General features: G+C 43.8%; 1 protein-coding gene across 1 annotated transcript in view; it reads right to left on the bottom strand.

Annotated features, from left to right (window-relative positions):
* Positions 1-765: 765 nt before the first annotated feature.
* Positions 766-10516, bottom strand: part of LOC308503722 (uncharacterized protein) — a 164817-nt gene continuing 155066 nt past the window's right edge. Inside the window, exon 3 of the mRNA XM_081063329.1 lies at positions 766-1213. Within this exon, the coding sequence (XP_080919455.1) occupies positions 829-1213 (385 nt within the window). The 3' untranslated portion in view covers positions 766-828. The remainder of the gene's footprint in view (positions 1214-10516) is intronic.

Genomic DNA, 10516 nt, shown 5'->3' with positions numbered 1-10516 from the left:
GACCAGAACTCCTTCTCCAACTCCCTCTGTTCTCTCTAAAGTCTCAATGTTCTCATCTAAAAAATGGCAACATAATTGTCCAGAGCAGGATACCTAAGGCAATGACCGTAAGATACGGTGTGGCCAGCACTCAGTAAATAGTAACAATTTTTATTATTACCACAAAGTAGGGTCCTTATGTGTTTCAACATCAAAGATTCTACTTATCTGTGGTTACTTTTAGACTTCAACACATGGCATCAGTGACTGATGGGGGTTTTAGATTGGTCAGAAACTTGTCAAAGGTGTGTTTGTTGTTTGAAATACATAAAAGAAAGGTGGTTTTTTAGAAAGTTCACATCTTTTTTTTTTTTTTTTTAAAGAGGTTATGTGGTTAGGAACTGTAAGAAGCTGAAGACATTGAATGAGTCATATCAGATTAGTGATCTCAAACCACAGGAAGTCCGCAGCCCTGCTGCTCAGGTACTGGGGATACAGACGCATGTAGGGAGCACGCCCACGTGGTCTTTGGAGTCAGACTCACTAGGAGAATGACTGTGGGCCAGGTTCTTCCACCTCCTTTGCCTCTTCTGTAAAAGGAGGCCTGTACCTACCTCACTGGTGGTTGTGAGGGCTCAGGGAGGCCTCGTGTGCATAGCACTTTGCTCTGGGCCCAATGAAAGAAGAGGCTTGCTCACTGGAGCTAGATGACTCTGTTACAAAAACTTTTAAGAAACTGACAGTGATTTTGAAGGTAAAAACACGTGCTAAGGAATTAAAAGAAATCGTTTAGAGAATAAGCTAAACTTTATTCTGTGACAGGCGCAGCTCCACGTACAGAGAGATGATTCACATGGAAACCGGCCTCATCAGCCTCAGCAGGCCGCTCCTGAAGTCTTCTGGAAGCCCCGTAGGCTTGCTGGTGGCTGGATTCACAAAGACATGGACGGAGGACCCAGTGGTACAGGCCAAAGCAGCAAACTGCCCCAGCTTGGGGTGGCCAAAGAAAAAACCGTCATTGAGGTCGTGGTGATCCACCGACAGCGGCTCCTTGGTGGGCTGAGGTGGAAACAGAGCAAGGCGGTAGTGCACACTGGAGTGACCCACTTTCTCCACGGCCAGAGCGGCTACCGGGACCTGAGGAAAGCCGACGGGTGTGTGGAAGGTGCACTGATTGGTCACCATGAACCCCACCATGGGGGACGTCAGCAAGCCGGTTTTCAGGCCGCAGTACCTAGAAGGTTAAATCATAATGCTTATTCCAGGTCCTCGTGACGCTCTCTCCCAGCCCAGTGACAGTGTGTTTCAGCAGTAACAGGCTCTGACTTCAAAAGCCTGGAATCAAATCCCAGCTCTGCTACTCACTAGCTGTTACCTTGAGCAAGTTACTTAACTTCCCTGTGCCTCAATTCCCACACTATAACGTTCACAACTGTAGTGCTACCTCATAGACTGTGGGGATTAAAGGACGAATTTAATACAGTATGCCATTTACTATATGAACAGCTCCCAGACACAGCACGTTCTCACAAACATTGGCTATTATTAATATTATTATGTCCATCTTGTCCTTGCTTTTTATCACGAAAAGCCACGTACTTTTGTGCTAAATGAGAGAAAAACACTGATTTATTACAGATAGTTATTATGCCTCTTACTGTGTTTCCCTGAAAATATGACGCATTAGAGCTGATGGTCCGGCTAGGTCTTATTTTGGGGGAAACACGGTATCTTTGCTGCTAGATTGTAATCTCTTTACAGACAGGGACTTGTTTTGTTTATTTTTTTTAAGTTTGTTGACTATAAATGAGGTTGTACTTGAAATAAATCTGCAAGTTGCAACAGAATCAAAAATGAAAAGCATAATGCTGAGTTACAGCCTCTTCCCTCCTCCACACCAAAGAGGCCCACTTAAGATTTCAACATTTTAATCACATTGTCTCATTGGCTTTTTTTCTTGAGAAAATTAAGACTGGATGTGAGTATTCATTGTGAGGGAACAATCATGGGCTGTATAAAGTTTGGACTACAAAGTTGTTCACTGAGTCATTGTTCACAGAGGGGAAGCAGGAACAAGCTTCAAGTAAGTCTCTGCCCAGGGAGGGAACCACGAGTGCAGTGCCCGTGGCAAGCCACCCTGGTGTCATCCCCTGATGTCACCCATCGTGACATTAGATACGTACCTTCACTGATATAGAAACCTGTTCAGTGAAAAAGATCTGGTTACAGAAGAGTATGTGCCATTCGATCTCATTTGTTATACAAGAACATATTTATGTCCTTATTGCCTAGACAATACTTTGAAAGGATAGCTTCGGTAAAATTGGGGATCTTTTCTTTCCTTCTTTTTGCTTATATGAATTTTCCTGAATGATCAAAATGTGATTTTTTTAAATGTCTGAATGTGAATTTCATTTTTTTGAAAAAGCACAGGAGAGACGGGTAGGCTGGGTTAAGCAGGGCTCCCTCTTGTGCTGTTGGGGTCCGGCCTGTGGCTTTCCTTCCTGAGGCGCCTTCCTCATGGTGAGGAGAAGGGAAGCTTGAAAAGAAAAGCCTTCTTCAGCGTGACTCCAAGACCCTGTGCGAACCCAATTCTTCCGTTTTCATGTCCCATGCTTCTTTGCTTCTACTGCTTTCCTCTTTCTCTGCCACCGTTTTCCTCATTCTTTTCAGGCAAGGATAGGAAAGAAATAGTGCCTCTTCCCCCTGGGAGAGCAGTATTTCATGAGCTCCCTGTGTTCCAGAGCCTGGCCAGGATACCTTTAAATAATTGAAATGCAGAAGTACAATGCCATGGATGAGCACCTGGCAGCCAGGGCTGTGCGGGTGCTTTACATTGTGTATCCAGTCTTCAAAACAACCCTGCAAAGCACGTCTCACTTTCCCCATTTTTATGGGAGAGAAAACAAGTGGAGAGGCTGAACAAATTTCCCACAGGCGAGGCGCAGTCGGTGGTGGCTCGGGCCCAAACTTCAGGCTCTCTACGGCCAAAGGTCACGTTTTCTTCTCCATTCTGGCTTACTATATGGTGAAGCCAAACTCTACGCGCTAGTCCAGTGGGTGAATTGCATTTTCTTTAAGTGTATATGTGACTTTAAGAATTACATATTCTTTACGCTTTACACGATAGCTTCATTATGTTTGGACAATAGAGACTTCCTGTTTGTAAGTTCATAACCCAATCTGATTTGGTGGGTGGTAACAAGAGGGTACTCGGTGAGAATTTTTCCATTGTTTCATTTGGGGGGAGGGCAATTTTTATCAGAGTTTATGTATGTGTACATACTCTAAAAAGTCAAGTAGTTAGCCCAAGACTTATTACAAAAATGGTAGTTCTCTAGCTGGTTATACCATTGGTGATAGTCTAGGTCAAGAAGTTCTTAGACTGAATGAATGCATTCAACAACCTCCTGTATACCTGCTCTTTGTAAGATACTGAGGACACAACATTGAGTAAGAGAGAATTCCTGCCCTTAGGAGTTGTCAATTTTAGGGGTGGAGTGTGGGATGTGTCAGCTCTTATCCTCACTTTGACAAGAAGATACTAGTCATGTTCCTTTCGGGTTCCCTTTCCACTCTTTGCTTTTTCTCTCCTTTTCTCAACAGACATTTATTGAGCACCTACTATGTTCCACGTGTGTGCTGGGTAGGGAAGAGAGAACAGTGGACAAGCTAGACAGTGAGAGTCCCTGCTCTTGTGCTCTTATGAGCTCCTGGTCTAGAAAGGATGTACTCATGATGCTGTATAATGAATGCTTTGCCAGGAAAAGCACAGGGGCTCTGCAAGCTTATAGCAGGGGGCCTGACTTGTTCTAGGGTATCTGGGAAGACCTTCTGAGGAACTGACAGCTGAGCTGAGAGATGAAGAAAATGTAGAAACTATCCAAGAGAACTGTATGGGGAAGAGCCTTCCAGGAGGAGGAACAGTGTATTTGAGGGCCCAGAGGCCAGAGGCAGTAGGGCACATCCCACAGATAACAGAAGCCTGGATGGATGAAACATAGACTGTTGCTAGTGGAGGCTGCAGTGGAGGCAGAAGCCAGACTAGAGAGGGTCTTGTAAAGGAATCTGCACTTTATCCTGGGGCAATGAATGGGAAGGCACTAAATGAGCTGTATGCAGGGAACAGACAAGATCAAGCTTTTTAGTAAAATGAGCACCGTGGCTTACAGTTGAACAATGGATTAAATAGAAACAATCGTGTTTGCTGGAGAATAATTAGACCACTACATACTCCTGGCAAAGATGATGGTGGCTTGGACTAGGGAGGTGACAGTGGAGATGGAGAAAACGGAATGGAAATCAAGAGAGATCCTGCATAAGGTCTGATTGCAAACCGGAATGAAGGAGACAAAAGAACCCAGGTGATTCCCAGTCTAGGTAACTTACTGACAATTTCATTTGTGCAAAGAAGGATCATGGAGAAACAGAGGTTTCTTTCCGGTGAAGGTGAGGAAAGTGATGAGCTCTGTTTTGAATGGGTTGAAGTGAGGTGCCTGAGAGACTCTAAGAAGAGGAGCAGAATAGGGATAATAATACGTATCTCTAACTAATATTTATTTAGCCCTGTGCTGCATGCCAGGCCTTCCATTAAGTACACACACTGAACCATCTTGCCAGGAGGCATCTAGATATATGGTCTGATGCTCAGAAAGATGTTTGAGCTAGAGACAGGAGGTGAGAGACTGACTTAGGTCTAAAATCAGGGTCTAGGCAGGTGACACAAAGGGTGGAAACGGCTGGTGTAATACGTGCGGGTGTGGTGGGCCCGTGGTCAGTAGAAAGAAAACGCCCAGTCTCACTCCGGACAGATTCAGACTTTTAAAAAATACTGGGAAGACTAAATAAAACTCATGTGTGAGTTTTGTTTAGATTTGTCTTTCTGGCTCCCAGTTTGTGACCACTGGGAGAGATGGTAATTAATCCATGGGAGAGGGAGAGACTGCCCAGGAGAGAATATAAAAGGGGGTGAACTTGAGCCCACGTTTCCAGCCTTACACATGAAAAAACTGGGGCTTTGAATAAGCTCCCAATTGATGATTTCTTAAGGTGCAAAAAGTGGCTGATAAAACACCTAATCATCACATGAGGTGAATGCCTACCTTCTTTGTTTTCTTATCCGCAATTTAGTAAACATTAGCATAGAGTGATGGTGGAGTGGGAAGAGCCCTTGGGGACCATTCAGTATAGGGGCTCTCTAACACTGGTTTGGGTCAGAATCTTCTGGGGAACCTGGGGAACCTCCAGGGTCCTCCAAGAATCAATCTACAAGGAGGGGCCTGGACATCCTTTCACAAGCTCCCAGGTGATTCTGATGCACACACCTACCGTGTTTCCCCGAAAATAAGACCTAGCCAGACAATCAATTCTAATGCGTCTTTTGGAGCAAAAAACAATATAAGACCCGTATTATATTAATTTATATTATATTATATTATATTTATTATATTTATTGTATTACATTATATTTATTATATTACATTATATTACATTACATTATATTACATACCTGGTCTTATAGTAAAATAACACTGGGTCTTACATTAATTTTTGCTCCAAAAGACACATTAGAGCTGATTGTCCGGCTAGGTCTTATTTTTGGGGAAACATGGTAACATGAGTCTCTTGTAGGTGTACACCCTCGGATAAGGAAACATCCAGAGAGATGAAGGAAGTCGCTCACAGCTAGAAAGGGGCAGAATCTGTCTATACTCCACCTGTTACTCCAGCCTCTCAGCTGGGTCCATTAATTTTCTCACCCCTAGATTCAGCTCCAACCAGGCTTAGAATAAGTCTCTGGGGCTTTCACAGCTCAGATTCAGCTCAGGTGCTCTTAATCCTACCCTGATTCTGTACCCAACTCCAACAGCTGGGCTCGGTCTTAGCTTACTCCCCGCTCCCGAGCTCCCTCCTCCTTTTTTGGGTCCATAACTAGGTGCTGCCTGGGCTGAGGTCCTGCGGTGGGGCCTACCCAGGCCCTCGGTGCCTCTGAAGTAGGAGGCGTGTGTGCACATCAGGGACATGGTGCCCATGGGTCTGTGTCAGGACACAGTCCTGCTGCCTCCTGAGGTCTGGAGAGAAGCGTCTGTCAGACGGAAGGAAGGCCAGTGGGCATATGGCACAGACACGCCTTTCAGAGGATGAGACTATTTATGTCACTTTATAAATAGCACAGAATGGGCCATAGCTTGTGTCAGTTACCTGGAATGACAGGGCAGGATTCTGGCAAGAAGTCCATCCCCACACTCCCCGAAACTAAGAATAAACATCAGGTTGGCAGCACGACCCCACGACTGCTGAATCCTCGAGAAGCGTCTCAGGGCAGCTGAAGGGAAACTCAGGCCTTGGGACTCTGCCCAAGGAGGCCCCTGCCTGGGGGTGTTAGCAGGTAATGTGGTTATAAGGAGAAATGCACGCATTTAGACACATACAGCTGGGGAGAAAATTCCTTACATGTGAGCATATATATGGTTAAGATGATGAGACTAGCACTTAGGAATGTACTCTGTCTTTATATAAATAATTTTTCTATATAAATAATTTATCTTCGGTCAAGCCTATTTGGATATTGCCTTTACAGAATGATTTTGGCCTATAAGGCACAGGAAGGCCAAATGAAATTAATGTATGTGAGTCCCCATTGTCAGCCATTTCACTAATGTTGGCCAGCACTATAGAATACTGGTTAAGACCGAAGGCCATTAACCCCAGGTTTGAATCAGGACCCCGCTGCTGTGTGACCTGGGTGAGTCACTCGGTGTCCCACCCAGAGCCTCAGTTTTTCTCATCTCCAGAAGGGATGTAATAACACAGACCTTATAGGATTTTTATGATAACTAAGACAATGCACATTTATGTGTCTTGACTGATGGCCAGAACTCAAACATTTTTGTTGTTATTGTTGTTGGTTTGTTTTTTTGAACTTTGTAAACAGTTTTGGTCTCTAGGGGTGAAGACTTACATTTGTCTTTGGGTCAAACTTTTCCTTTATTTTGGGAAGACCCCTTGCATCAGGACCCTGGTAACCAATGGGGTTGTGAACACTGGTGATCTCCCTGGGAGACTATTGATAAAGTCCACTGAGTTGTTCCTTCAAGTGGCTTTAAGGGTGGTGGACATGAGAACCAGGCGAGCAGAGCAAGAGGGATAGGATAGGATAGATGAGCTGTGGCGACAGTTGTATTTTAGGAACTTCAAGGAAGAGCTGAGGGAGGCTTTGAGGACTCTGACAGGTCCAGCAATTGAGCCATACGTTTGAGCCAATGTAATTTGCATAGTAAATATTATAGAATTTAACTAATGCATATTGCATTGTCACAAATGTCTCAAAAGGTACAATGGAAGTTTGCTTGGTCCCTCTGTGCCAATGATGCAAGCACACCAGTCTGTGGAGCTAAGACCTCAACAGACATTAATAAATCAATCTAGACTTCACCTTAAGCTCTACAAACTTAACCACATCACTGGGTTTGGCACTGGTGATATGGCAGAGATAGGGTCTCCTCTCCAATGGAGCTTACACTTAATCAAAGAGAGACAAGTGCTTTGCAGGAGAGGGATATGGTTCTGTGAGATGCTATAACAAAGGAATCTGACCCACATGGAGGCAGGTAGGAGCATCGAACTTCTGAGGAACTGAAGGGAGGCCAGCGAGGTCATTTAGGGGGATGGAAGCCCAGCAAAGGAGAACGGTAGTGGATGAGATGGGAATAGAAAGGCTGGGTCTGATCATGCACAAATTGGATTTTAGTCTAACGGAATGGCAAGCTACTGTGGAGGTTTAAACGGGAAGTAGAGTCATGATCATGTTTGCATTTCAAGATTAGCCATCTAAGGAACAGACTGGTGAAGGCAAGAGTGGATACAGAGACACCAGTTAGGAGACTACTGAGATGGTGAGAACTGGGCGGGGTGGCAGCAGTGGGATGAAAAGTTGTGGCTTCCAGAGATATTCAAGGAGGGGCCCAAAGGACTGATACCTGGGCCTTCCTGGATGACTAAGCTCCACCTCTCACAAAGGTCAGTGTTTGATAGCAGCAGCACCTATAACAAAAGCAGGGGCCTCTACAAAATCCTTGTAGTTTTTGAGGCTGTTGAGGAAACCTCAGGTTCTTCACTGTAACACTCCAGGGGAACTTCTGCATCAGTTACCTATCACTCAGCGTGGCTATACCTGTGATCTCATCCCGCTTTCTGCCTGAGTATATAATTGTAGGTCTAGGTGTTTCAAGTATTTCAAGAAGAATATTATTCCAAACCTAAGCGAAATCACCACATAGACAAATTTATCTGCAACCTTTTAAGCTGTTTTACTTTTTTTTTTTTAAGCTGTTTTACTTCTGAAAGTGGTGGGAGGCAATTAAGATAAAATGGGAAAACATATTTTCTGACAACCTCACATTTGAACAACCATGACTTGAAGAACACTGAGGTGCTCCTTTGGTTAGTTTTGTGTTCCATTTTAGGACATTTTGGCTTTAAAGAATAAATGAGAGCATAAGTAACAAGAAAGATTTCTTGGAACTGAATCAAACAACATGTGAGACTTGGGGCCGGCCCAGTGGCTCAGGCGGTTGGAACTCCTTTCTCCTAACTCCGAAGGCTGCCGGTTCGATTCCCACTTGGGCCAGTGGGCTCTCAACCACAAGGTTGCTGGTTCAACGCCTCGAGTCCTGCAAAGGATGGTGGGCAGCGCCCCCTGAAACTAAGATTGAACATGGCACCTTGAGCTGAGGTGCCACTGAGCTCCTAGATGGCTCAGTTGGTTGGAGTGCCAACCACAAAGTTGCCGGTTAGACTCCCGCAAGGGATGGTGGGCTGCACCCCCTGCAACTAGAAAACAGCAACTGGACCTGGAGCTGAGCTGTGCCTTCCACAACTAAGACTAAAAGGACACCAACTTGAAGCTGAACAGCACCCTCCACAACTAAGACTGAAAGGACAACAACTTGAGTTGGAAAAAAATCCTGGAAGTACACACTGTTCCCCAGTAAAGTCCTGTTCTCCTTAAAAAAAATGTGAGACTGAGCAAATACCTAAATAGACTTTACCCCATGCTATGCTTATCTTGCCTTGCCACTTGGAGATACACACACACACACACACACACACACACACACACACACCAGGGGTGCCAAAAAATGTATATAAGTGGACACTTTGGTCATTGTTGCTCAAGTAGTAGTTCGCCATAATCAGAAGTGTCTGGATGCTGATGGTAACCATTTTGAGCACTTCTTGTAATCGCAGAAATCAAACATGACTTGTATTCATCTTTTATTATCTATATATATTATTACAATTTTAATACAGGTTTTTCCTTTCTTAAAATGTGTATACACTTTTGGGGCACCCACTGTATATATAAACATATTTCTAAACTAGGTTGCCCATCTCCAAATATAAGAAGATACTATAATGAGAGGGCAATAGTTCACATTAGGAAAATGCCGAGACCCAGCTGTCTGCAGATCACTGCTACTGCAATTTTCAAAGTGCATGCATTGGGTCCCCAAACTGAGCAAACCTAATGAAATCATCTGCTGTTAGAGCAGAACAATTTCCTTGCAACAGTGTTCTTGCAGGGAGCTCATTCTGGTAAATCAGTGTCAAAATGACAAGAAAATCCAATATGTCTCAAGAGGGACGATATATAACAAGCAAAAATCTTCAAATCTGTGTTCAGAAACTGAACAGTAAAGGGTCTGATGAAGAATTCAAGACCAAAAATATGAAGGACGTGAAACTAATTCATTAAAACATTTTGAAAAAAAATAAGAAGACCGTGACATTATGCTCAATTACCAGGAAAACACAATCTTAAAGGGTAAATGTGGTACATGATGATCTAATTTTTTGGACATCCAAAAGCAGAATCAACCATTAGAGACAACTCTGAAAGCGAGACTAAATGAGAGAGAAACTTTGAATCTACACACTAACGATATCACAACTGTTGTTCTTTTTGCCTCTGCTGCAGTTGTTCTCTGAGTGAGAGATTTCAAAGAAAGTTTCTCTGAAAAGTGACTCTTAGATCTTTCAAGCCCTCAAAATTAAGCAGACCAGGGATACAGTGATCATTCCTGGGCCTGCTGAGGAAAAGTGAGCTGGAAGTTAAAGAAGGTGGGTGATACTTCTTACACCCACGGCATTCAATGAGGTTCCTGAAATCTAGCATCTTGCAATTAGTTATGGAAAAATCCAAGAGACTGGGAGGAAGAGCAGTTTAAAAACTGATTTTAAACCAACCAGGTAGCAGAAAACACTTAAAACACATGGAGAACAAATTTAGAATATGAAATATACCAGAAACAACTTTCTGAGGGCTTTCTATCTAGAGATGGCAAATTTGGAGGAGACAGAAGATGGAGGATAAGGAGTTTTTCTTTTTTTAATCACCACAGTATGATGTTGGAAGTTGAAAGAACTTTGAGCTTCTGCTCCAGAAAGAGGTAACTAAAGAAGGCAAGTCCCCTGGCTCAGAGGAACCCCATCGGTTCATGCACTTGAGTGACTTTAAAGCTTTTCTGTCATTTGT

The sequence above is a fragment of the Rhinolophus hipposideros genome, assembly GCF_964194185.1.
Source record: "Rhinolophus hipposideros genome assembly, chromosome: 10".
NCBI classification, from domain to species: domain Eukaryota; kingdom Metazoa; phylum Chordata; class Mammalia; order Chiroptera; family Rhinolophidae; genus Rhinolophus; species Rhinolophus hipposideros.
This window is presented reverse-complemented; position numbering and strand designations above follow the sequence as displayed.